This window comes from Amorphotheca resinae, assembly GCF_003019875.1.
Source record: "Amorphotheca resinae ATCC 22711 unplaced genomic scaffold M430scaffold_4, whole genome shotgun sequence".
NCBI classification, from domain to species: Eukaryota; Fungi; Ascomycota; class Leotiomycetes; order Helotiales; family Amorphothecaceae; genus Amorphotheca; species Amorphotheca resinae.
In genome coordinates, this window is record NW_020194474.1 from 138950 (window position 1) to 163541 (window position 24592).

A 24592-nucleotide genomic window follows, 5' to 3' on the forward strand; every position below is an offset into this window, starting at 1 on the left:
CGCCTACGATGATGCGTAATTCTGCCGCTGTCTGAAGGGAGGAATGACACTATCGGACGATCCTGGTCCACCAATCCACTTCAAGCCATGCTCTCGGGAGGGAACTCGGGATGAATCCAGGTCTCTATTCCATGTCACATGCCTGCATCCCATTACTGGCCTAATATCGTGGAGATGCGGGAGGCGGGTCAAGGGGACGCGGAGGCTTGATAATGTCCAACCTGGAATCTTCAACTTCGCTTCAATCTCGGAAACTCGTCATGTCAGGTGAGAATTAATGGGAGTTTCAAGGCTCTTATAAAGACATGATTACTACTCCGTGCCCTTCTAGAAGATACCCATAAGAACTTCACAAAAGTGGTTTCCTTCGCTATTATTTGGCCCTTCTAGCTGGTAGCGCTTGGCCTCGGAAAACCTCCTACAAGTGGCATCGTCGACCCGCTTATTGTTGACCTTCAAAGGCTTCAAGTTCCAACGTCTTTCAGTCTTATGTCTGTACCTTACATTAACTTTATACTTCAAGGCTCAGTCTGTCTTCTCGAAGCTTTCAAAAGCTACCAATCAAGTGTTTGAAAGCAGAACCCATAGAGAGTCTCTTCTCTAGTGTGAGTCTCGCTTTCTACCTCCATCCCACCACAACCTCCCCTCCTCTGCGGGGTTGCCCAGTCCACGTGATCCACACCCTCCCCCACTGGGATCATGTCTCCAATTATAGATCACCCATCTCTCCATGCTGTTCTGGAAGGGACAGAGGATATAAGTGCGGAGGGGCTCAAGGTCTCTCATTTCCGGGGAATCCCATATGGAAAGATTCCAGGTCGGTTTGTTCAGGCGGAATTAGTAGATGAGTGGCAAGGAAAGAAACTGGACTGTACTCGTTTTGGGTAAAACGCCTCTTCTATCACAAAGATTCGCTTTGTTAATCAAATATCTATAATTCCAGTCCGCAATGCCCTCAGAATCCGATCGATATCGGGTATCTCTTGCGAATCCCGCATTCACTGGAGAAAGATGAAGAAACAGTAGCGCAAGATGAATTCAATTGCTTGAACATCAATGTGTCTGTTCCAGAAGGCGCAAAGGGCCCACTTCCAGTTCTGATTTGGATATACGGTACTACTCCTACCCTCGAGAAATAGACAATTCAGCTAATTCTGTTAAGGGGGTTCACAAGTCGTCAGCTTCCCGCCAATACCCCATAAAGCCTCCAACACAACGCCTCTGGTGGCTCAGTCGATTTCCGGGGGAAAGCCAATGATCATAGTAACCTTTAACTACCGGCTAAACATCTTCTCTTTCGGGGACGGATCTGAGAGGAATCTGGCCTTGAAAGACCAAAGGTTGGCTATCCAATGGGTTGTGAAGCACATTGCTGGCTTTGGAGGAGACAAGGTAACATTCCCACTGCTATGATGAAGCCTATATGCTCACATATTGTCCTTACACAGGATAACATCACGCTAGGCGGGGAAAGTGCGGGTGGAGTTTATGCACATGCTCATCTCAGCACCGGCGCACCAGTTCGTCGTGGAATCTTGATGTCCGGTTCTCTCTATCTATCTCCACCTCAGCCCTACGAGCGAGGAGATGGTCTCATCGCTACTCTTTCTCAGAAGCTACAAGAGACACATAACGTATCCCTCAAGGAAGCACCAGTGCCAGTTCTTCTCAAGCTGCTAGCGGATTCAAACATCAACACTCTTTGGATTCAGCAAGAGCCAGATATTGCGGGCTGGGAGACCCGACTAACCGCAGTCGATGAGCTTCTTATTGGGGATTGCGAGTATGAATCCGTCATCTGGAGAAATGGTGTTGAAACCGCCAGCGCTGAGGAAATCGATGCAGCATTTGACATCGGCGCTCCTTTTGGCCCGCAGCTCAAACATCTGTACAGCATATCCCCCACTAGATCGACACCTTCCAGGCATGGTGCTTTGGATTTCATCAACGATCTTGTGTACGCCATGCCGGTGGAAGATGTGGTGCGCACTCGGCGCCAGGCCGGTAAGACCACATACCAATATGTGATCGACCAACCAAACCCATGGCAAGCCTCCAGCCGCGCGCATCACGCAGTTGATCTTCTGTACCTGTTTGCTGGCTATGATCTTTCTTTTAACCCAGCTGCTGCAAAGGTAGCGCACGAGATCAGGGATAAGTGGATCCAGTTTATCAATGGCGAGAAGCCTTGGGATGCCGGGGAGAGGTTCGGATTTGGACCGCATGGGAGAGTTGGTGTGATTGACGATGCAGAGTTCGAGTCGCGACGGAGAGTAAAGCATTTTGAAGTTTTGAGACAGGTTGATAGGGCGAGCTTGTTCACCATCTTCCGTAAGCTGGCTGCTGGGCGCATCAGTCTTCACAATTAGTGCTGCAGGGTTTATTTGATCATGAAGATAGTTGTATCGAGTCTTAGAAGAATCAAGTCTCCAAACCTGTGAATGATGATAAAGTAATCTCAGGATCTAGATGCTTCCAGATCATGAGAATCATATATATCGAAATCTCTTGCGATGTGCTTTCCCGGATCGAGAAAATAGAAGAAGGGCAGCGCCGCCTCCCTCTATCCTCCCTTTTATCCTAGCACTCTCCAAAGGATATAGCAGCCAAGTCCAAAAAAAGAGAGTGGTCAAGCTATCAAGGGAGGAGGCTGTACTTACTTTGAATCTGACTAGGCGGGCAGGAACCCAGAATCGAAGGTTATGTTTTTGTAGTTTCTATTTTGCGAGTTTTTTTGTTTCCTTTTATATCAGTGATTCAAACTTATGACTTTAAACCAAACGCTCTCAAAGATTCAAGCGGTATTTCGAGCAATATTTCGAGCAGTATTTCGAGCAGTATTTCGAGCAGTGAAAACAAGTTAGATGCCTTTCCGTGGTCAGCTGACAGCTGACGGGGTGCTTTCGGGAAGGTCATGAAACTAGCCAGATCAGGACGCCCCTCGAGATGAACGTGAAAGACTATCAGATCGTTAGCAAAGCAAGCTCTAAGAGACTTGAACTTGACAGCTTGACCACCGAGGTGTTGTTTGAATGAAATCTTCTTATTATAATATATACAGAGGGAAAACATGAACTTCAGCACACAGCCACTACAACATGTGTACTGGTAGCAGATTATAGTAGTATCTTCTCCTGGGCATGTTTAAAGAGAATGCACATTTATATTGATGATTTCTATTTCTATATTGCTCATATTGATGAGATTGAAATGATGGGTTGTTTCAAAAAGTTCAGAAGGTGGTGGTTCGAAAGCTGGATGATTGACGTTTGGCGGAAAAGCAAACGCTCAAATACAACAACTGAGATCCTCCCCCAAAAAAGACTGCACCAAGGTATTTAAAAATAAATAAAGCAAATAAAAATATTTGGAGTGTATTAACGGACTTGGAGCGTGTGCATCTTCCCTAACTGACCAAATAGTAGAAGATGCAGTGTTTTAGTCGAGTCTCAAGATGAAATGTATATATCAAAAACAACTGACTGCCTGATCCGTACATGCACTAACAATGTTTGATTAGCGTTTGCCCCGTTTGCTTTGTCCTTTAACAGTGGACGTTGTTGTTTCGCGGTGTGGACTTTTCGATAAAGGAAGCCCTTTGTTCGTTCTCACGGAGTACTAAGCGTTGTCCCTTTGCTGTCCTTGCTTTGTGAAAAAAGAATATCAAAGATAATACAATGGATTGTCTGAAAGGATTACAACTTCCTTGTTCATGTTATTCCTTATATAAGGTACCATGGGATCTAGATATGCCACATTTTACATTTCATCATAAACTTCAACATCAGGAAAACAAAAACAGCACAAGTCAAAAGATTATCCAAGATACAGCAAGATACAGCAATCAATGCCAACATTCACCATATCAAAATCAAAAAAAGCATCCCCAGACACAATGTCTCGCCCACTAACCTTCGGAATTGAGATAGAATTTGCGCTGGCCGCAATACCCAAGGGTAAGGAGAACCCATGTCCAGAGCTTGAAGACGAGATTAGGGGCCGCATCACAAACTTTGAACTCAACGAATGGGATGATAGGTTCGGACTAATGAGAAGATCAGTCGAAAGCCATGTCGCTGCCACTATCAGGGCAGCCGGGTTTCCTTGCGACCCCTATTCTCCTGATATGGGGGACGCCACCAAGTGGGAAGTGACAACAGACCCGACGATCAAAGTCCCAACGAATGGGCTCAGATGGTTCGGGATCGAGATCAGAAGCCCCGCGTATTACTTCTGTAGCGAGAGTTTGTATGCCGTGGCGGAAGTCCTCGACTTGCTCAAATCCACGTACTGCATCCATATAGATGGGAATTCTTGCGGCTTACACGTGCATGTAGGAAACGAGAATAGGAATTTCACTTTCCAGCATGTGAGAAATCTGCACGCCTTTCTCTTTGCGTTCGATAGTCAGATTTCATCGCTCCATCCCCCGTATCGACAGAATCGCTATTGGCTCAAAAGCCCTCGGGCGCTGTTCCATTGGGGACTTGGTGGACAACGCCCCCCGACTACGAAAGAAGGTATCTTGAGATACTTGCAAGCAACTGACTTCAGACAATTGAAACAGCTAGGAGCCCCGCATATAGGGACAAGCGCGGTAAACTTCTTTCACGTCTTCGAAGGCATGGGGGAAGGTAGAGACACAAAGAGGACTGTCGAGTTTCGCCAGCACGAAGCATCACTTAAAGGCGCGACTGTTATAAATTGGATCAAGACGGTCGTCGGTATCGTGGAGTATACACGTACCATACATCCAGATGCTTTCATTGAGCTGCTGGCCATGTCGGTGGAATCTGAGGACGTGAAAGACGAAGGAAAACCCATCCTTGCCGAAGAGGGATTTACCATCGTTGACCTACTAAGAGCCATTGGACAATTAGGACCGGCAAGATTCTACAAAGATAGAGGAATCTTCCGAAACAGGCCAGTTTATTCGGTAGATCAGCCGTATGAGCTCAAGTGGGATACGACTCCTGGGTATGATTGTATATATAGATAGCTCGTGATTCTAATAAAAATAAAACTCTGTTTCCTCAATATTGCAATCAGATCTTAGGTGCATCCACTTGAGAGTCACCAAATCGGGATTAGCCAGTGATAAACTACAATCACATAACAGGAGCCTCAACACAGGCCCTTCATCCCTCCTTTTTTAGAGTCAATACAAAACCTGATTATTCTACATTTCGAGTATCTCTTGCAGACTTTGATTTCCAATACTTGATGTAAAATTTGAAACTCAAAATCAAATAGACAAAATACCACATCCCCCTTTCCTCACTCCAAATCCCAACAAGTGCGAAATAACTCAGGACAAAGAATCGAACAACGTCAGTTACAAAAATTGTCTTCGAACAATAAGTCTTTCATATTCGTCCTCGACATTGTCTCAAACAATAGGTACCTAGCACACTTGTTCTTACTCTTTGTTCTTGAACAATGAGCACCTAGCCCTTGTTCTAAATCTTTGTTCTCGAGCAGCGAGGCCCTACCACTCTGTTCTCGAACATGTATCAGAACAAATGAAGCACTTTTCTATATATGTAACGCAGAAAACTATCCTGTGGTTTCAATCTCCATTACACTTACTTGAACATCCAAATAACAACACAACAGAACCACACAACAGAACCACACAACAGAACCACACAACAGAACCACACAACAGAACCACACAACAGAACCACACAACAGAATCACTCGACAGCACCACTTGACAACTAGCATATCAGGACCAACAACTCCAAACGCCAAGATGTGTGTAACCACCGAGAGACACTCGACTGTCTGCGGACACAAAGCTACTTATACCAAAGTCTGCAAGAAGAAAGGTAAATCGGTTTTCAACATATTCCGCTCCAAATGTGCACCCAGCAAACAGGGAGCCATGATATACGAGCTGTGCCACGACTGCAGGCGGTTCTGGCAAGCATACGGCGTGGATGAAATTGAAGCCACCGAACGGACTAGCAATTACCGGGTCCAACATAAGTATTACGGACCCCTTTCACCGCACTCATTTAGCAATACTAGAAAGCCCGTTCTCTTGCGAGATGGAGAGTTGGAGACGGGGGACCCAGTGGTTCATCTCGGGATCCCAACAGCGGGACCTAGTGAAGTCCCTAAGAGGCGGCTGACAGAGAGATCGGTGAACAGGTACGGTGATCCCATGGAGTCGGTGCTGCGAGCAAGGGACTATCAGGAGGAGCTGCCAAGGTGGATGGACAGATGGACAGTCGGAGAGGCATCAACATCCAGGCCCAAGAGCGCGGAATCCACTGTGACACTCTGGCCTACAGCCGAGAACCAAGACCTAACAGAGCCAGAAAATACGGTCGAGATGCATGGCGGAAGAGGGGACAACGCTGGCTCCGGGAGTATCCACGGCTTCCTCAACGATGCCTTCGAGTATGAAGGATTGGCGACCCGTCTCAAAGCAACGACCGTCAATCCAGATGGCTTTGAACTACAACCCCTCGGGAGACCAGCATCGGTGGCACTCCGCGCAGATGGCGTTGAGAGACTGCACCCAGCTCGGGCGCTGCCTCCTCGACAAATCCCGAGAAATCTGCTCCCCACACCCAACACTCCAGATCTTGACAAGCCACTACCGCGAGCCCCAAGACAAGGCTCACCCATGCCGGGACGGAAATTCGATAGTCAAAATCCAGAGAGGGATCTGCCGGCCAACTTGTACTATCCAAGAGCCTTTTAATCGGTGAGTTGGAGATGACCAGGATGGGCAGGAACCCCTGGGGTATACGTCTTGTTGTATTAATGTAAGTACATTGCCATCTAATTTCCATCTAAATGCAATTCGTGATCATGCTATGTGACCAGACCAAGCCATCTAAGACGTGGAATATGTGCAAGAAATCAATGTTGAAGAACCCACCGACAGTCGAAGAGAAGCTGGTACTTCTCAATCTCTATATCTGGGTAGGCGTCGCAGGGCTCCATAATGACCAACTCAATGCGATGGCCATCTTAATCCCAGCTGCAATCCAAAGATTGACAGACATCCTCGCCGCACTCCTACTAATCCATCCCCCAACAATACCACCAACCAAAATGCACAGAACGGCACATATCCGCCTGTTCCTTTTAACATTATCTTTCTTGAAGAAGTTGGGGTCACTGGCCAGATCACAATAAACACTTGTCAACACTGTTGTCGGGACCTCGTTGAAGCCAAGCATCCTCGACGTGACCATCTGCCCTCCAGATTGGAACGCCAGGAAGCCCAACGGGATCAGTTCCTTGAAGTTGATATCGAGGTTCTGTACAGCAAGGAGGCCTATTGGTTCTGGAATAACGTGTGATTGGACCAAGGCGGCCGCGATGATGATGCAGATGCTTTGTAGGAAGAAGGATATACCAAGAGTCCCGCGCGCTTTCGGTTTGATGTGGCGAGAGTTGGCAAAGAAGAGGCATCCGCACAGGAATGCGCAAATCGAGACAAGGGATTTCAACCAGCCATAGACATGCCCGTTAGGTTGTCCAGAGGCGCCCAGAGCGAGGAACACCGTATTGCCTTGGGGTAAAGTCAGAAGCTGGTCGGATTGGGTACTGCGCGGTCCTTACCAGTCTGCATGGAGACAAAACAGCTCCAGGAATTATAGGCACTGCTATCGCAGAGACCGGACACGAGACAACATAGTATTATTGGGATATCTGCATGCTCGAGGCTGATATCCGTTTGGAGATACCGCAGCAAGGCGCCCCGCCTGCTTACTGTACCCTTTGGGCCAGTTGGATATCCATTGGACGAAGAGTGAGGTTCCGTTGTGGGCAGGGTATGATCACTCCCTGAGGGAGTGGAAGCCGAATGCGCCTTGGCCATATTGCCGTCGAAAGGCTACCTTATAGAGAATGGAGGGAGTGGAGCACACATCACCTAAGGTACCGTAGAGATGGATGGCAAACGCGCAGAAAGAGAGAAGAAACAAAACCCTCAAAGGTACAAAATCACAGCTCTTGAAGGCCCTTGGCCGCAAATGATTCAGGAACACTTGTCCCTCTCTCCCATTCTTGAACTTTATATATTTTTTCTCCCCTTCCCCCTTCTGGCGTCTCTTGGTGTTATCAGATACGTCTAACCAGTCTTTTACTAGGGCGTATCGTGGGCATGTCATCCGTGCCTTACAAGCCAGGTAAAATGAGGTATCTATCAAAAGCCTTTTGCCCGGAAACGGCACAAATTGCGAGAGAGGCTGATACTATCCATGTCTTGTCTGGCTGTATATCAACAATATTAGTACAAAGAACAGGGAGACCAAGAAACGAAAAAGAGACGAGAAATAAACTTACACAGACCGCCTCCAACAAATGCCGAGCTTATCAATAAAAATGAATTATTATAGCAGAACCCAACCACCAAATGCCCAACTCCATCAGCGCCCAGTCAAGGTACGCTGATTACTCGAACCCGCCTAGCCGCTTTCGGACTAGCCCGGATCTGCTCTGGTGCCCGCGGCTGACAATCTCAGCACGAAAAAAATACTCCGCATGAAATCGCATATTCTGCCTTCTTTTTTTTGCCCCTCTCTCGACATCTCTTCTCTCGTGCCACTCGCGGCTGAGATTTGGAAATCCCTTCATTCTTTCCCTCTTCCCAAATATCTGCTTGGCCGGATATCTCTCCACTCCAAAAATCTCCACTCTACACGTCTTTGCTGAGTCTGCGAATTGGGCGCAGAGCCTCGGCCACGTTCCTGGAGATCCGACATCGTTTCGAGACCCCGCACAAACTTTTCCACGCCGACGAACTGTTTGAATTCTTCAAACCTCTCAGAAGAAGCAAACCGTATGCTCTGATCACCACGATTCGCAATATCAACTTTACAGGGCGTGCCACGCTCAGAAATGCCCCACCTCGTCTCACCTCCCCAAGAGCCCACCATGATTTCCAAATCCTCTGATGCTGCACCGACGCAAGCGGAGGTCTCGTCTCTCATAGAGGCGGCCTTTGACGCCAAGACTTCCAAGGATTCCGTCGATGCTGCATATGCCCTGTGCGATCTTCTCCTGAACTCCTCAGTCGGTTTCCGAGGCCTGAAAGACTACGGGGTTCTGGCGGAGATCAAGAAGGCGGCGGCAAACAAGAAGAGTGCAGAGAGACGGGAAGGTGCCCAGAACCTCCTCGGAGCACTGTTTGAACGCTTCACTGCTAAGCAGCGGATCAGCGAGGTGGTTTTCATGCTCCAGGATGGCGGTATGGTTCAATGCGCACTTGATGCCATTTCAGACAAAAATGCCGTTGTTCGTGAGGCAGCAGACTACGGAATCGATGCCTTGTTCAAAAACTTGAGCTCCGAGGCTCTCGTTGTCGGTCTTCTACCAATTATCAGCGCATACCTTTCGAAGCCAACTGGAAAATGGCAGTCAACTGTCACAGCTTACAAATTATTGCAGAAAATGGCAGATAAGGCGAAGTTGGAGATTGGCTGCAGTAAAGAAGAGGCAAACAACAAGGATATCCTTCGAGAGGCCATGGGAACCAAGCTTGCAGGCTTGATCCCCATTGTTGAATCAGGGATGACGGATATGAAGAATGAGATCCAGAAGCAGGCTGTTGCTACGATGACCTCGTTGACAACTCTCCTTTCTAATGACGATGTCGCTCCTAGGATTCCCCTTCTGATTGCGACTATGGAAAATCCCAACAAGACAACCCTCCAGAAGGCCATCCACGCTCTTTCTCAAACCACTTTTGTTGCAATTATCACATCCCCAGTGCTCGCACTTCTTACGCCTCTCCTCGAGAGGGCTCTTAACGACCCCACTACCGCTCAAGAAGTTCTTCGACAAACTGTGGTTGTGGTGGAGAACTTGACTAAACTTGTTCATGATCCAGTGGAAGCGCGCACCTTCTTGCCAAAATTGAAGCCTGGTGTCAAGGCTGTCCAAGACCGAGCCTCCCTCCCAGAAGTCAGAGAAATGGCTACGAGAGCCTTCAATGTCATCAACAAAGCTATGGGTGATGATGACGGGAACGTTGCAAATGGTGCAATTGCAAGAACTTCATCTGACGACGTTGCAAAGGTTCTCGAGGCGGAAATCAAGAAGACGGCTGGACTCAGTGGCGATCTCGAGGTCTTCAAAGTTGCGAAGCCATATATTTCCTCTATGGTGGCTGAGGATGTCAACCACCGGCAGCTGGCGCGTATTTCTGGAAATGTCACCCCCTATTTAGAACACATCATGACTGCCCCAGAATCAGCCAAGGCGGTCGGAGAAGCCGTTGAACAGTTTTATATCGAGGAGGACCACCGGAAATTTGGAAAGCCTGTTAAGGAGGATGATGGCGAGATCGAAATTGTCAACACCGACTTCTCTCTCGCTTACGGAGGAATGCTCCTGCTGTCACACACCAACCTTCGTCTTCTGAAAGGACACAGATATGGGCTGTGCGGTAGAAACGGTGCCGGAAAATCTACCCTCATGAGAGCTATCTCGACTGGGAAGTTGGAGGGATTCCCCAGCCAGGATGTCCTTAGAACGTGCTTCGTTGAGCACAACCAGGGCGAGGATGCTGATATTAGTATTTTGGAGTTCGTTGCAAAGGACCCTGAAATTGCAAAGGAAGGCACTGCCCGTATCTCCGAAGTTTTGTCAGAGGTCGGCTTCACAGCCGGTCCAGGAGGACGCCAATCCGAAAAGGTCGGGTCGCTGTCTGGTGGTTGGAAGATGAAGCTCGCTCTGGCTAGAGCCATGTTGATGAAAGCCGATGTCCTTCTTCTTGACGAGCCTACCAACCATTTGGATGTAGCTAACGTCAAATGGCTGCAAGAGTACCTCAAGTCACACACCGAAATCACCAGTTTGATTGTTTCTCACGACTCCGGATTTCTTGATGAAGTGTGCACGGACATCTACCACTACGAACCTGGAAAGAAGCTTAAATGCTACAAAGGAAACTTGGCTGAATTCGTCAAGCAAAAGCCTGAAGCAAAGAGCTACTACACCCTCTCCGCTTCCAATGTCCAATTCAAATTCCCCCCTCCTGGTATCCTCACCGGTGTCAAGTCTAATACGAGATCTATTCTTCGGATGACGAACTGCTCTTACACATACCCTGGCGCTTCGAAACCATCTCTTTACGACGTGTCTTGCCAACTCTCTCTCTCATCCCGAACCGCCATCATCGGGGGCAACGGAGCTGGAAAGTCAACCCTGATCAAGCTCCTCACCGGCGAGACGGTCCCCACCTCTGGTCGTGTTGAGAAGCATCCCAACTTGCGTATTGGATACATCAAGCAGCACGCCCTCGAGCACGTTGAGATGCATTTGGAAAAGACACCCAACCAATACCTTCAATGGCGTTACGCAAACGGTGATGACCGTGAAGTGCACATGAAGCAGACTCGTATCCTGTCCCCCGAAGACAAGGCTCAAATGGAAAAGCTTGTTGATCTGGGCGATGGTAGTGGTGGAAAGCGTATAGAGGCGATCATGGGTCGGCAAAAGTGGAAGAAGACCTTCCAATATGAAGTCAAATGGGTTGGCCTCCTTCCAAAATACAACACCCAAATCTCTCGTGAGACTCTCATCGAGCTCGGGTTCGCGAAGCTGGTCCAGGAATTCGATGATCACGAGGCATCACGAGAAGGTCTCGGTTTCCGAGAACTCTCTCCTAAAGCCATCTCTAAACATTTCGAAGACCTGGGTCTCGATCCCGAGATCGCCAACCACAACGAGATTTCCGGTTTGTCAGGGGGACAAAAGGTCAAGGTCGTGCTCGCTGGTGCTATGTGGAACAACCCCCACTTGCTCGTCCTCGACGAACCCACTAACTTCTTGGACCGTGACTCTCTGGGTGGTCTGGCTGTCGCCATCCGCGATTACAAGGGAGGTGTAGTTATGATCTCTCACAACGAGGAGTTCGTCGGCGCTCTCTGTCCCGAGCAGTGGCACGTGGTTGATGGTCGCGTCACCCACAAGGGCCACTTCGCCGTCGCCGCTGACCGGTTCGAGGACAACAGCCGTCCCGGAAGCGGGCTGAACAGCAGCGTTGCGAGCAGCGCCGTGTCGAGCGCCACTGCCTCCGCCGTGAACAGCGGAGCAGAGGATACCGGAGAATTGGCCTTCCGCGCCAAGAAGAAGAAGAAGATGACCAAGAAGGAGAAGAAGGACCAGGAGGTCCGTAGAAGATTGAGACACATCGAATGGTTCGTCTCCCATACCTCTACCCTAACCCACCTTCTAAATACTAACCTAAAACCCCAGGCTCAACTCCCCCAAAGGCACCCCCCGCTACCCCGATACCGACGACGAGGAGGAATAGAGCTTCGCTCCCCCCACCTAACACTCCCTCATGCCTCTGGGAAAATCTAACATTCACATCCACATTCCCGATCCCGATCCCGATCCCGATCCTCCACCACACGCCAGAAGAGATAGATAAGAGAGATCCCTTAGAAAAGATAAGATGAACACATAAACAAACACAGGTTGGATTGGTTATGTCGCCTTTCACGCATACACATACAGACGTATATAGACTTGGCTTGCATTTTTTCTCTCTCTCTCTTGGGGTTTTGCCGGCGTTCTGCGAGATTATATAGAGTGGTGGAGGGGTTTAGTTAGTTCGTATCTCCTTTTTTTTTGTTTTGTTTTTGTCTTTTTTTTCGCCTCCCATAGACCGAACCCCAGGTATATCGTTGTTGATTTGATCGTTGCTGTAATGAGCGCATGAAATGAATAAAAATCATATTTGAATCACATATACCTAAGGTACGTTACCTAGGTACTGACGTCGGCCCCGTTTACCGGGTCGTCTTCATCGCATTTGTTTCGAGCGAATGCGGAAACCAAGGAGAGACCTTAGGTAAGCGAGGCCGACGATTACCAATAATCCGTGAATTCTCTTGAAGTCTCTTCCTCTTTTTTCTCTTTTGCCCCTTTTTTTTCCCCTCCTTTTCTCTCAGAAAATGCTTTCCACGGGCCGAGTGGCGTCGAGTACTTAAGTGGTATGGGAGGACATGTTTAATATAGTCATCAATTGTAGTACTCTTATCCGTCGTTACTATTACAACCTTGCAAAATGCCGTAGTGGCCTCGTCTCGAACTCCAAACATTAATAAACAGGACAGACGCACACAAAGCACAATGGACCAAGCAATATGACGGCATCCCGGATGCCGCGCTCCCTTTTATGCCCTCCCTCTCCACACGCCTTCGCAACACCCTACAAGCCAAATAGAAGCAAAGATGTAAGCAAGGTTCATGATTTCCGCAGCAGGAAATCGTCAATCACAACATGGTGCCAAATGTGCCATCAGTGGCAATTGGCTTTCGAGGGCTGGACTTCCCACCACCGCCATCCTCAGTTAGCGGCTTACGGTGTCGGAAGGTAAATCCAACAAACAAGCTCTTGCTCATGGGGTCCTCTCGATCGGCCATGTTCTCCAATGCAGCTTGCTTGTCGTGAACCTCCTTGTACTTGGCCATATCGGCTTCGTTGGTGAAGTCGTCAAAGTAACCAGCATCAGTCTCGGAGTCGAGGTCTGGGACAAAAGGAGCACGCTGAGATCGCAGAGTGTTCCAATCAACCTCAGCAAAGTATTGATGTGCATAAATTTCTTTGATAGAAGAGAAGCGCTTGTTTTTCGATGCGATGCAGCTATTGAAGTGAGTCATGGTTAATCAGGGAAGGTCGGCATGCTTACCTTGTAATGAAATTCCATGTACGGTTGCTGATGAAGTAGCTAGGGTCCTCCCAGACGGGTCTCTTTAGAACCTCTCTCCAATGCTTCAGGTTCTTCCAGGTCTCGTCCACTGTAGCACCGGCGAAAGGAGGGAATCCAGTTAAAGCCTCGAAGTGCATACACCCTAAACTCCAATAGTCGACAGAATACTCGTATTCTTCGCCCTTTAGCACTTCAGGGGCCATGTAATCGGGAGATCCCACGATTGATTTGGCATAATTGACATCTCTATCTCTCATCGATCGATATCCCTCTCGTCGCTCGGCCACGGTTCGTTGCTCCATCGGCTTGCCAAACGGAACGTACGTCTCTCCGACCTTCTCGAGCTTGATTCGCATGGACTCAATCTTTCCAGGAGCTAGAAAACCCGCAGCAAGACCAAAATCGGTGAGTTTGACATGGCCAGTCCCATCGATCAAGAAGTTCTCGGGCTTAAGATCTCGATGGATGTAGCCAAGCTGATGGAGGGCATCGACGGAGCAGAACATCTCGGCGATATAGAATCGAGCATGGCGGTTGGCAAGCACACCAGTGTTGTTGAGCAAGGTTCTAAAATCTCCACCAGGGACATATTCCTACGAGCTTGTCAGCCTTACGCCAAAACAATCGATTCAGTGACTTACCATCGCCAAGTAAATGCTCTTCTCATCCTGGAAGGAATACAGCAGGCGCACAAGCCACTCGCTCTTTGCGTTGGTCAAGATATCACGCTCGGTGAGAACGTGTCTGACCTCGTCCAACTTGAACAGCAACTTCTTGCTCATAACCTTCAGCGCACACACCTCTCGGGTGTCCTTTTTCTGGGCGAGGAAGACCTGACCATACCCACCCTGTCCAACCTGCGTAAGAATCTGAAAGTCTCCTTGTCGGAGACGGACTCGGCGCTTTCGAAGGTTGGCTCGCTCTCTGCCAACATATTTCTGCCAGACAGGATTGTATGTTTCTTCTGGTGTAGCTGGGGGTGCGGGATATTCGGATTTGAAGTGAGTGAGTCGGGTTTGGCGAGCGCCAACATACGTAAGGAGGTCAAAATAATAGTCGAGGAAATCTGCAGGTTATCAGCAAAGCGGTCGAATCAGCAACGGCATCTTGCTTACAGAGCTGTGTGACATTCGCAAGCCGTTTGACGTTTGGCTTGTTCAAAATTTCCAACTCGTCGGCTGTCAGGCCTCGATGGGTATTGTATTTCTTGGTAATTTGTGACTGTTCTCTAGGTTGATAGAGTTCTTGTCGGGAAATCGCGGCTTGGTTCTGGCTCATGGCTTCCAGTCCATGCCTCGTGGATGGTGGGGTGTTCTCCTTGCCCTGTTTTCGCAGCGGGCTGCCCGGAGACACTGCCGGTTTGTGTATCATGCTGTCGTCGATAAATCCAGATGCGTTACCATAGTATGGATCGTCTACTGCCAAGGCGTTGCTCTTCCCTGGCGACAAAGGCGCGCCTGCCTGCCGACCGCCCTTGGTGGGGCTACCAAGGGTTGAAGAGTTGAGCTTCATGGCATGTTCAAAAGCGGTCGTGAGGTCGTGCGCGCCTGGGGGGTTTTGTTTCTTGCTCGGGCTTCCTTGTGGAGTCGAGAGCGGTGTGATGAAGCTGTTCTGGATGGGAGTATTCGGTCTCTCGTTGAAAGTTTCAGGCTGGCTGGAGCGCGTATGGAGGGGTGGAGGCGGCACGGGCAGGATGTTGTCGTGCTTTGGTCCCTGGGAGGGGAAGAGGCTGTTGATGAAGTTCGACATGGCTGGATGAGGCTCGATTGCGCCCTCACGGCCAGGGGGGGAGGCGGGGGAGGGAGGAGGAGGAAAAGGAGAAGAGAGAAGACCCAGCGACGGGCGAAAAGAATCAAATAAGAGACGAGTTGGCAGAGAAATCCCGATCAGCCTGGGAGGGCGACAAACAACAGGAAGATCGTGGATTAATGGCCTTTTGGATTAATGAGGGGAGAGGGGAGAGGGGAATGATGGTCAAGTACCCGGTTAAGTGGGTGGAACAAGCATGCGCCGTACAAGGTTTATTGTGGCCGTGTTGTTGGCATGGCAACCGAGAGACGCCCGCTCCCTTGCAACGCTGGATCAATAGTTTCAAAGATCAATAGACAATAATAGTCTCTAGGTATATACGGGGCAGGTCTTGAAAATGGGTCAATTCATTTCAAATTTTGCGCTGCAATTATCCAGGCGGCTTTCCCAGTCGTGCTCCATACGCTCGCTCCTTCAAACAGCGGAGACTCCCGTGGACTCTGTCTACATGGGTGCTTGAGCTGATTCTATCGCAGCCTCAATGACATCATTTCTACGAGAGAATCTTTTCAGATATGATCCCTCAGCACGCATTATATTCTTGGACATGCTGCGGTAGGGCTGGTGCAGAGGGAACAAAGGTAGACATATCTGATCCTGCCACGGATCCCATTGCCATGGCTTCCTTAGGATGTCCGAGGGAGAGCTCTTGACAGACGCAGAGCAGAGCATCTGATTTCTGGCAATGGCGATGGATATGGCTGTGGATATGGCTGTGGCCGTGGATTGCCGTCTTCACTCACAGTTGAGGGAGGAGCAACCCGTCCTCCTCCTCCTGCCAGAGCATCTCCTGTTGCTTATAAGGAGCACGTCTCCTCACCGGCCATTCTTCTTCCATTCTTCTTCCAACTACACATCAACTCCCCAGCATTCAGAAACTCATATCCAGCTACCATCCAGACACTCATACCGCACTTCAAATCACTAATCACTCAAGATGTCCGACACTGTGTACGTCCCTCCCCTGTATCACTTCCAAGATCTTCGCAGAACCTAGACTGACACAGAGCAGGCCCAACCACGTTGAGAAAGCTGAAGAGAATGTCACCCCTCAATGCCAGAAGCCGTTCGGCGATGCTGCCAAGGAGAATGTCACCGTTGTTGCGGATGATGCAGCTGGCGCTGTGGAGCCTAGTACGTTCGAGCCCCCATTTCAGCACTTTTTGCTAACCCTTCTCTAGAAGTTCAGAAATCTCCAGCTGAGAAGCTTGTCGACGCCAGCGCATCTAAAGTAGAATGCCAGACATTTATCTCTGAGGCCCTCGTCGACAGTCCATCGGAATTGGAAAGCCAGAATCCTGCCTCTGAGAAGGTCGTCGACGCTGGTGCATCCAAGGTGGAAGATCAGAAACCAATTTCTATGAGCCTCCTTGACGGTTCCTCGGAATTGGAAAGCCAGACTACTGCCTCTGGGGAGGTCGTCGACGCCGGTGCATCCAAGGTGGAAGATCAGAAACCTTCTTCTGAGAAGCTCGTCGACACTGCTGCATCCAAAGTGGAAGATGAGAAACCTATCTGGATGAGCCTCCTTGACGGTTCATCCGAATTGGAAAGCCAGAAACCCGCCTCTGAGAAGCTCGTCGAGACTGGTGCATCCAAAGTGGAAGATCAGAAGCTTCCTTCCGAGAAGCCCATCGACAGCAAGCAGTCCAAAGTGGACGATGCTCAGGTTGAGGATGCTTTCAACCTTGACTCTGTCAAGAAGACTGCCAGCAACATTGCTGATACACTCTCCACTGCCATCGTTAATTCTAGTAGGTGTTCTTGATAGACGGTGTTGTCGATTCTAACACTTCTGTAGCCGATTGCATTGACAGTAAGACCGAAGACGTTACCAAGCCCTAAATCTACGGCATCTCCTCGATCCTTGTAGATAGATGGATGGGTAGGGTCCGGTCATTGTCTGTTCATTTGGCAGACTTATTTTTTGGGTGGGTTTACTTTACAGATATCCCACGGGTCCTCTGAGGCTGCGACGAATTCATAGATGCCTACAGCGGGTAATACAAGACAAGTTTTGCCTCAGTCGCTCGTAGTGTCTCAAGGTATCTTGTGATTCAGACAAATCTCCGGCCAGCCCAATGATTTTCCTCCTCTTCATCTTGTCCAACTCGTTCAGTATTCTATCTTAGTCCCCTCAGTCGACAGGTCTTGAGCTACAGCCACGTCAGATCCCACAGTCCTAACTCCCTAACTCCCTAACTCCACTCAAACCAGTCCAGCACCTTCCGAATACCCATATTGTATCCTTACTTCTCTCCCCATCTAACAATTACTCTCCTCTTCCCTCACAAAGAAACTCCACCCCTCCTCCCACTCCCCAGCTGATGCGGCAAGGTCCCGTCTCCAGCAGTCCCCACATTCTCAACACATCCTAGTTCTTAAAACTTTTCACTCTCTGCTCAGCACTTACTTTCCTACCTACCCTAGCCCTAGCAAATATGCCTATAATGGTACTCTAGGTCAGCAGCTCTGCCATTCACCCCCGCCCATCCCCATTTTCACTCAAACCAAAATACGCATCGAAAGCTCTCTAGTATCTGCATACGAAGTAGCTCTGTTAACGACTTTTAGGCCCGCAAGTATCTGTTTGGACCGGCACCGCCAACAAGAACTTGAGACAGACAAAATGCGAAATCAATACATCGTCTTCACAAGTGGCTAGACGAACATACTCATTTCTCATCGAGCAAATCGAATTCTCGCCTGCCATACCTATCCCCCTGGCAAGCCTCCCGGGTAGGTCGAGGGGTGAATATGATTATATGGATATAGAGGTGAATGATAATCATAAATGGCAACGAAAAGTCCTTTTCACAACGATAAATTATCGGCGTCGGTTTTTAGCCTTTACCAAAACGATACCTGTAAGGAAATCCTTGATCATTATGTATAAATCTGGAAATTTTGAAGCTATTCACAAGTGTGCTTCACCGGCATCAAGGTGCATACGTAATGCAGAGCGTTAACTTTAGGTGGACTAGCTCTGAATCCGCTGTCTGTGTTCTCTCGAGACAGAAGTCAAAATACTTTTTCTGTCTATAGACTATAGGAAACGGAATCACAGTGCTCGCTACAACTCGTCTATATTACAGAGCCCTGGAACTACTGTTTTACTGTATTAGGCTGTGTAGAAACCCATGGGGTGAATTGGATTTACATGCCTATAGATTACGTGTCCATGGGTTGGGTCCTACATATAAAAACGCGGACCTTAGGAACCCATTACGCTACCTAAGGTAACAGTAACGTTTAAGCAAAAGATCTCCTTAATTAGTCCAACTACCTATAGAAAGATCTCGTACGATACGATACCTTAGTTAGTACATAGAACCCTCTAACTATTGACGAAAGGCCATGATTCCCTGAGGCCATCGTAGCTATAACATTTAAATTTACATTGCCTACGTACCGGATTATTAAAACCCCTCTAGGATAATCTTAGGTTCTTAAGTACAACTTCCTAAGTCTTCCTTACTACCTAAATCAAAGAAACCGCTGGTTTGACCTAAATAGAGCGAGCGGACTAAATCCTAAACCCTGGTCAAAAAGACCTTGCGATCTCTCCTGTCGTATAAGAGGAAGTCTATCACTTTTGGACTAGGAGCTTGATGGTGGGTATTGATATATAGAGGTGAATGAGTGAGAGACAACCAAAAAGAAAAACTGGGAATAATCGAGTAAATTGACAACGAGAAAAGTGTTCTTTCACAACGATAGATTGATTATTGATTATTATTGTTGGTGTGGTGAATAGGGAGGTGAGTAGCGAGAGAGGGAGGGAGAGAGGCTCACAGAGCTGCCGATGCTCATAAGGCCATGGGGTTGGTATTTTGTACACACAGGAAGAGATAGGAAGAGAGAGAGAGAGATGATTGTTGGATATATACTGCCAACCTTTTATGCACAGCTACTTTACTAGGTGCGGTATCCGTACTATAGTTCCCTAACTCCCTTATAAACAAACCACGGGATTGTTCTCTGTACTACTATTGCAAGTCTACAAGACTTGAATTGAGTGTCTCTTCGTCTTGCTAACGATAAGATTACGTAGCTTTAATTCTCGGCCGATCTTTTTTTTTCTTATGTATAGAGTGTAGAGGATAATGTTTGTGTGATAAGATGTAGTTTAAAGACATAGTAAGGTAAGTAGATAGGCGAATACCTAGGTAAGTACATAAGGAAGTGGGCCTTATTTCCTATGCAAAGATACTATCTCTCTTTAGCTATTAAGATAAACAGATATTAAAACGGAAAGTTAGAAATAAGTAAACTGATTTGTACGTTGTCACGTAAGTTTTTGTAACCTCGCTAAGTGGTTGAAGTAGGTCTGCTAAGTCTCCTGTATTCAATATGAATTAGAGGGCTTTTTCGTTGAATGAGAACGGGAAAATACAGCTAGTTTAAAGGAAGTATAGGGATTCAAAAGTTAAAGATTAGAAGTCGAAAGTTGGATTTAGATATAAGTGTGTCTTATTCCTCTCTTAGAGCTATAAGGATAATGCCATTGTCTCTTGTATAGTATCCTGTCTGAAGAATAGATAGGTTTTTTTTTAGGGGGTGTTTTAAGTAAGATTTGGTCTAGTGAAAGATGGTGTAGAGCGGGACGGACCGTAAGGTGGGACGATAATATCTTGGGAACTTGGAATAATAGTAAGGCCTCTTGCTGTAAATATAGAGATCATGGATTAGTAGGTACAGAGAGCTAGAGCTGTATATAAAGAAGCCTAAGAAGAATGTTAGAGGATTGCTTGTTTTACTTGTCTTTCTTTGATTGATAAAGTGTTAATTACTAGAGAAAAGACCAACTACTAAGCCAGTAAAAAGACAATCAGTAAATGCAATAGTTATAGGATAGTTAATTATCAAGAAATAGTGAGAGGATGATCTTTAAGAAGGATATGAACTTGAATAAGGATAATCAACCTTCTCTTATTAACATTCTAAAGAAGACACTTATTAAAGTATCATAAAAGACTAAGCTTTTTATATAGATATAATCATATAAATATACTTTTGTAAAACTCGTCACATAACAATTACAATGATTAACTAGGAGACATTGTTCCAAGACCTCCTTTATCAACCTATCTTCTACAAGCTTTGCCCTGTTCGTCCCATTCCGAATCAGCTGCTCACCCTTCTACGCAATCATGTACTATGATACCTTAGATATCCGATCCCCACACCTCTTATGAAACAAAGAGTTGATAGCTATCAAGATTCTTGACACAATTCATTCATTCATTCATCATCATAGTCCTCAAATTTTCTAGTCTTCTGCATATAGCCCTATCGAAATTCCGTCCGCCTACAGAAACTGAATCTGCGAGGCTCCTTGGGGCAAGCTTGAAAACAAACCCGCAAACAAGCTCCCGCTTGATATTGTGGTTCAGACTATAAAGAACTTGACTCACCTCTAGTGAAGAGAGGTCATACACTACGTAGAAGGCCGGCTACAAACAAACCAGACTATTTAAATAGGTGCTTCTCGACTTCAGCTTCCTTCTACATTATTCCTGATTCCTTATTACCTCCTTACTTTCTTCTACCACTTTCTTCTACGACATCACAACATCACTCGAATACTAAGCCAACGATTAGAGAAGTGTTTCTTAACCTTCGGTCCTTTAGCATTCCTTCTATTCATCATTCTTCCTACTACCTCTGCAAGTCTTTTCTACGGCATTCAAATACATATATCACGATGGCTTCTTCATCATCCCCATCAGTCACCACTATGGCGGATCCGCCGAATGGAAACTTCTATCCCAAGGATGAGGATGCCAGCCTCCACCAAGTCCACTTTACCAGCAAATGCCCACCGGACGTGTCACCCAATACCAGGATCGTCGCTGTCTGCGGCATCACTGATATTGCTGATGCTGCGTCGCCGACTATGGATGGATGGCTCCTATCAGACTTCTGGATGTTCAACCACCTCTTTCGCAGTGCGCCAGTTGCCAAGCAGACGTGGTTTACCTGCTGTAGCCCAAAAGATCTCGTCGACAAATACGAGAGATATGCGCACGGCAGCGCCTCTCAGGAGTTTCGCATAGTGTTGGAAGAGCGACTTTTGGACACCATAAGTGCAGCCGGAACATTAAGAGTCGTAGAACCTGAAACCATACTGGAGCGCTTTCTGAAGGCGGTGGAAGAGGAATGCAAAGAAGCAGTAAAGGCAGATCAGAATATTCTGCTGCTGATCTTCGGCCATGGGGATATAAATAGCTATGGGATGACCATGGGAAGCGGGTCCAACACGGAATTCTCAGAAAAGTCTGCTCCACAGCTCAAAAGAAAGGATCTCGAAACAGCCGTTAGTAAAGAGATAAGATGTACGATATTAAAGACGCCCCGTTTTGACGATGGATGGACTATGCAACCAGATCTTAACTTGACGCTCATCGCGGCGACAGAGCACCAGGCGAAAGGTCATTGGAAGCCTAGTTTAACTCTAGGATTCCCCAGTTCATTTATAACATCGGCGATTTGCGACACTATCTTCGCAACTGAGATCGAAGACGCAACTGAGACTGAAGATGAAGAGAACATAGAGGAGCCTGAAACGGAGTTTGACAAATGGGATAGGATAAACGATTATCGTACTGAAATGAGCTATATCATACGGTACCATTTCCGGCAAAATGTGCGCTTTCACAGTGAACATCAGATATCCTTTAGGGCAGAGGATGACGAGTGGGCAAGAGTCTGGGACGAACGTACCGGCATCCCTTTAGCATTCTTCAAGGGGAGGTGGGAAGAACTATCAATCCTACCAGCCCAGGCAGATGATGGCTCATCATTTGCTGATCCCTCCTCCGATTTATCCGCACTCAGCCTTTCTGATACTGATCCTGACTCTACGTCAAGAATACCCTTAAAGAAACTGAAACTAACCATGACAGCGCCACAAATGCGCGCTGTAGTTCGAGGTATGGCAGTGGGGTACGCGAGGAGTTTTCCAGGCCAGGACGAACAAGCTAGTAACACGGCCTTCCACGCGATGATCCGGCTCTGGCTGCTTGAATCTGGCAAAGACCGCTGCTCTGAGAATCTTCTCGGAAAGGATTCCCTGCCCACTTGGGGTTATACTCTGAATTATAGACTCGGAGCTATGGATATGGCAACCAGGTACAAGGATTTCCTGGGCTTGGATTTTCCCGATTGCACGTCCTTCTGTATTACGGGATGGACGCACCCGCTGTACGAGTCCAAGGAGCCAGATGCAAAGGAGAAAATAATGAGATATAGCCAAATCCATGGGATGGTCCATAGCGCCAAGATATTCGGCTGTGCAACAGATGGCTATTGGTATCATTATGCCAAGCCTGAAGAGTACTTGGCTATTGTATTTTTCGAATGCTACAACACAAATGCCGAGATCGAACGGGCTATAAACCGTCTTGAAAATTGTAAGTCATGTCGTTTTTCATTTCCTTCGCCTTTGATTTCCCTACTACGACGACTAATTGTGAAAATAGTCCGTATCGAAAGAGTACGTCCTAAAGTCGAGGAATTCCTACGCGATCCTTGGTACCGTGATAGAATGGACCAGATCCTGGAGCCTCTTCACAAGACCTTGCGATCTCTATCGCCACAGAAAAGGACGTCTCTCGTTTTAGATTAGGAGTCTGCTTTTGATGTAATCCTATGCCCTAGGTAGTTCAGTGAATTGAATCGCGAACGGCATACATCATATTGTAATAAAACCGACAATAAAACTCAAGAGAATCACAACCATAAAACCCTCTCACAACGATACTTTATCGTCGTACTCTACAATTCTCCCTATCCCTCCGATTCCCTCATCCCCCTCAGGTAAACCATCTAGTCACCACACATCCATCTTCTCGCAATATCACTTTGACGCCACAACCAGTCGCACATCAGAGAATGAGATGTAAAGAAAAGAGTTCAAGTCAAGTTAAGTAGTATCAAAAGAAAGACTCAAAACTCGAGATGAAAAATGCTTCATACGTTGCGTTTTCTCTTTTCTTTTGACACACTGCATGTCACTATCATTCCCTTGTAGACAAGACAAAACCAACCACTTGGCGCAGCCTTCTCCACAAGTGCTTCTTTCTTTCTGTATTCACTCAGGTAGGAAACGTAATGTTTTGTGTCTTTACCTACCTTACCTTAATCAGACTTCCATTGTAAATTTAGAAAAAAAAAGGATGTTAGAGATCAAGGCACGTGATATTATTTATACCTACCTAAGGCAGGATTCCTAATGCCTTGGATGCCTGAATAAAAGGGTCAGTTCTTTTAACCTTTCAACGACTCCTGTACGGTATTAATTGATAGACAGCCAGCCACTCACTCCTTCTTAATTAAATCAAGAAATTAGGTAAGACTCTTTGAATAGCATGGATATGCGTGTAACAAAAAAGAAAAAAAAAAAAGTTCTAAGAGAGGGGGAGAGAGAGAGAGAGGGAGAGAGGAAGAGGGAGAGAGAGGGAGAGAGAGGGAGAGGAAGAGGGAGAGAGAGGGAGAGAGAGGGAGAAGGAGGGGGGGATTTACCTAGATAAAGAACTTCATCGATCAAGAATCAACTCATTCATCTATCTCCCCCCCCCCCTTAGTATCCTACCTCTCCCCTCCCCAACTTCTCTCCAAAAACATCATCCCATCGTCTTCTCCCCTCCCCCCCAAAAATCCACTCCAAATCCAATCCTAATCCTTCCATTCTCCCTACCTACCTCCCTCAAACCACCCAATCCAATCCAATCCAATCCAATCCAATCCAATCCAATCCAATCCAATCCAATCCAATCCAATCCACCCTTATCCCATCCCAAACAAAAGCCTCAAACTCAAAGCCTCAATCAATCAATCAATCAAATTAACAACTACCTACCTTACCGTAAAAACCCTATGCTGCCAGCCATAGAACATACCTACCTACCTACCTTATTTTCCAATCCCCCAGCTTTCCCCCCCACCTCCCGTCTTCCTACTAGATCAGATGTCCGGCCGAGGACTACCTGTCCTCCCGCTAAAGAGGTTCGTGCCCGTGCCTGAGGAAGTTTGTCTTGCGGGCGGGCGGCATAACGCTGAGCGCGCGCGCGCAATCTGGCCCCCCCCCC

At 47.4% G+C, this 24592-nt stretch overlaps 9 protein-coding genes across 9 annotated transcripts; 7 read left to right on the plus strand and 2 right to left on the minus strand.

Moving 5' to 3' along the window:
- Positions 1 to 699: 699 nt before the first annotated feature.
- M430DRAFT_98436 (hypothetical protein) lies at positions 700 to 2369 on the plus strand (the record flags this gene model as incomplete). Its single annotated transcript, XM_024870123.1, has 4 exons — positions 700 to 884; positions 944 to 1113; positions 1163 to 1392; positions 1449 to 2369. 4 exons carry the CDS (start codon positions 700 to 702, stop codon positions 2367 to 2369), a joined length of 1506 nt encoding a protein of 501 aa, XP_024722031.1.
- Positions 2370 to 3895: 1526 nt separating this feature from the next.
- M430DRAFT_26422 (hypothetical protein) lies at positions 3896 to 4999 on the plus strand (the record flags this gene model as incomplete). Its single annotated transcript, XM_024865391.1, has 1 exon — positions 3896 to 4999. The coding sequence occupies one exon, from the start codon at positions 3896 to 3898 to the stop codon at positions 4997 to 4999; it is 1104 nt and encodes a 367-aa protein (XP_024722032.1).
- A 493-nt stretch (positions 5000 to 5492) lies between these two features.
- M430DRAFT_274137 (hypothetical protein) lies at positions 5493 to 6715 on the plus strand (the record flags this gene model as incomplete). The annotated part of the gene is made up of 1 exon (XM_024865602.1): positions 5493 to 6715. Exon 1 carries the CDS (start codon positions 5756 to 5758, stop codon positions 6713 to 6715), a length of 960 nt encoding a protein of 319 aa, XP_024722033.1. The 5' UTR covers positions 5493 to 5755.
- Positions 6716 to 6732: 17 nt separating this feature from the next.
- Positions 6733 to 8335, minus strand: M430DRAFT_136573 (hypothetical protein). The gene is made up of 3 exons (XM_024862469.1): positions 8311 to 8335; positions 7585 to 8238; positions 6733 to 7534 (listed from the first exon to the last, which is right to left on the minus strand). The coding sequence occupies exons 2-3, from the start codon at positions 7841 to 7843 to the stop codon at positions 6930 to 6932; spliced, it is 864 nt and encodes a 287-aa protein (XP_024722034.1). The 5' UTR covers positions 7844 to 8238; positions 8311 to 8335; the 3' UTR covers positions 6733 to 6929.
- Positions 8336 to 8374: 39 nt separating this feature from the next.
- Positions 8375 to 8772, plus strand: M430DRAFT_218247 (hypothetical protein). Its single transcript, XM_024864577.1, has 2 exons — positions 8375 to 8409; positions 8490 to 8772. Exons 1-2 carry the CDS (start codon positions 8381 to 8383, stop codon positions 8677 to 8679), a joined length of 219 nt encoding a protein of 72 aa, XP_024722035.1. The 5' UTR covers positions 8375 to 8380; the 3' UTR covers positions 8680 to 8772.
- A 93-nt stretch (positions 8773 to 8865) lies between these two features.
- M430DRAFT_99560 (hypothetical protein) lies at positions 8866 to 12286 on the plus strand (the record flags this gene model as incomplete). The annotated part of the gene is made up of 2 exons (XM_024870195.1): positions 8866 to 12170; positions 12229 to 12286. 2 exons carry the CDS (start codon positions 8866 to 8868, stop codon positions 12284 to 12286), a joined length of 3363 nt encoding a protein of 1120 aa, XP_024722036.1.
- Positions 12287 to 12982: 696 nt separating this feature from the next.
- Positions 12983 to 15696, minus strand: M430DRAFT_40693 (hypothetical protein). Its single transcript, XM_024867422.1, has 4 exons — positions 14807 to 15696; positions 14333 to 14757; positions 13671 to 14284; positions 12983 to 13624 (listed from the first exon to the last, which is right to left on the minus strand). Exons 1-4 carry the CDS (start codon positions 15438 to 15440, stop codon positions 13255 to 13257), a joined length of 2043 nt encoding a protein of 680 aa, XP_024722037.1. The 5' UTR covers positions 15441 to 15696; the 3' UTR covers positions 12983 to 13254.
- A 559-nt stretch (positions 15697 to 16255) lies between these two features.
- Positions 16256 to 17458, plus strand: M430DRAFT_40694 (hypothetical protein). The gene is made up of 4 exons (XM_024867423.1): positions 16256 to 16451; positions 16513 to 16634; positions 16682 to 17254; positions 17302 to 17458. The coding sequence occupies exons 1-4, from the start codon at positions 16438 to 16440 to the stop codon at positions 17343 to 17345; spliced, it is 753 nt and encodes a 250-aa protein (XP_024722038.1). The 5' UTR covers positions 16256 to 16437; the 3' UTR covers positions 17346 to 17458.
- A 3749-nt stretch (positions 17459 to 21207) lies between these two features.
- M430DRAFT_26428 (hypothetical protein) lies at positions 21208 to 23130 on the plus strand (the record flags this gene model as incomplete). Its single annotated transcript, XM_024865394.1, has 2 exons — positions 21208 to 22915; positions 22985 to 23130. 2 exons carry the CDS (start codon positions 21208 to 21210, stop codon positions 23128 to 23130), a joined length of 1854 nt encoding a protein of 617 aa, XP_024722039.1.
- Positions 23131 to 24592: the final 1462 nt, after the last annotated feature.

Excerpts from the sequence above, each read along its gene's own strand:
- M430DRAFT_136573 (XM_024862469.1), bottom strand. The coding sequence starts at position 7,843 with ATGGCCAAGGCGCATTCGGCTTCCACTCCCTCAGGGAGTGATCATACC. Across the intron at positions 7,535-7,584 it reads TTTTGTCTCCATGCAGACTG|GCAATACGGTGTTCCTCGCT; the intron begins GTAAGGACCGCG and ends CTTTACCCCAAG.
- M430DRAFT_40693 (XM_024867422.1), bottom strand. The coding sequence starts at position 15,440 with ATGTCGAACTTCATCAACAGCCTCTTCCCCTCCCAGGGACCAAAGCAC. Across the intron at positions 14,758-14,806 it reads TGCGAATGTCACACAGCTCT|ATTTCCTCGACTATTATTTT; the intron begins GTAAGCAAGATG and ends GATAACCTGCAG. Across the intron at positions 13,625-13,670 it reads ACATGGAATTTCATTACAAG|CTGCATCGCATCGAAAAACA; the intron begins GTAAGCATGCCG and ends TCACTTCAATAG.
- M430DRAFT_218247 (XM_024864577.1), top strand. The coding sequence starts at position 8,381 with ATGCCCAACTCCATCAGCGCCCAGTCAAG. Across the intron at positions 8,410-8,489 it reads TCCATCAGCGCCCAGTCAAG|CACGAAAAAAATACTCCGCA; the intron begins GTACGCTGATTA and ends TGACAATCTCAG.
- M430DRAFT_40694 (XM_024867423.1), top strand. Across the intron at positions 16,635-16,681 it reads AGCTGGCGCTGTGGAGCCTA|AAGTTCAGAAATCTCCAGCT; the intron begins GTACGTTCGAGC and ends ACCCTTCTCTAG. Across the intron at positions 17,255-17,301 it reads CACTGCCATCGTTAATTCTA|CCGATTGCATTGACAGTAAG; the intron begins GTAGGTGTTCTT and ends ACACTTCTGTAG.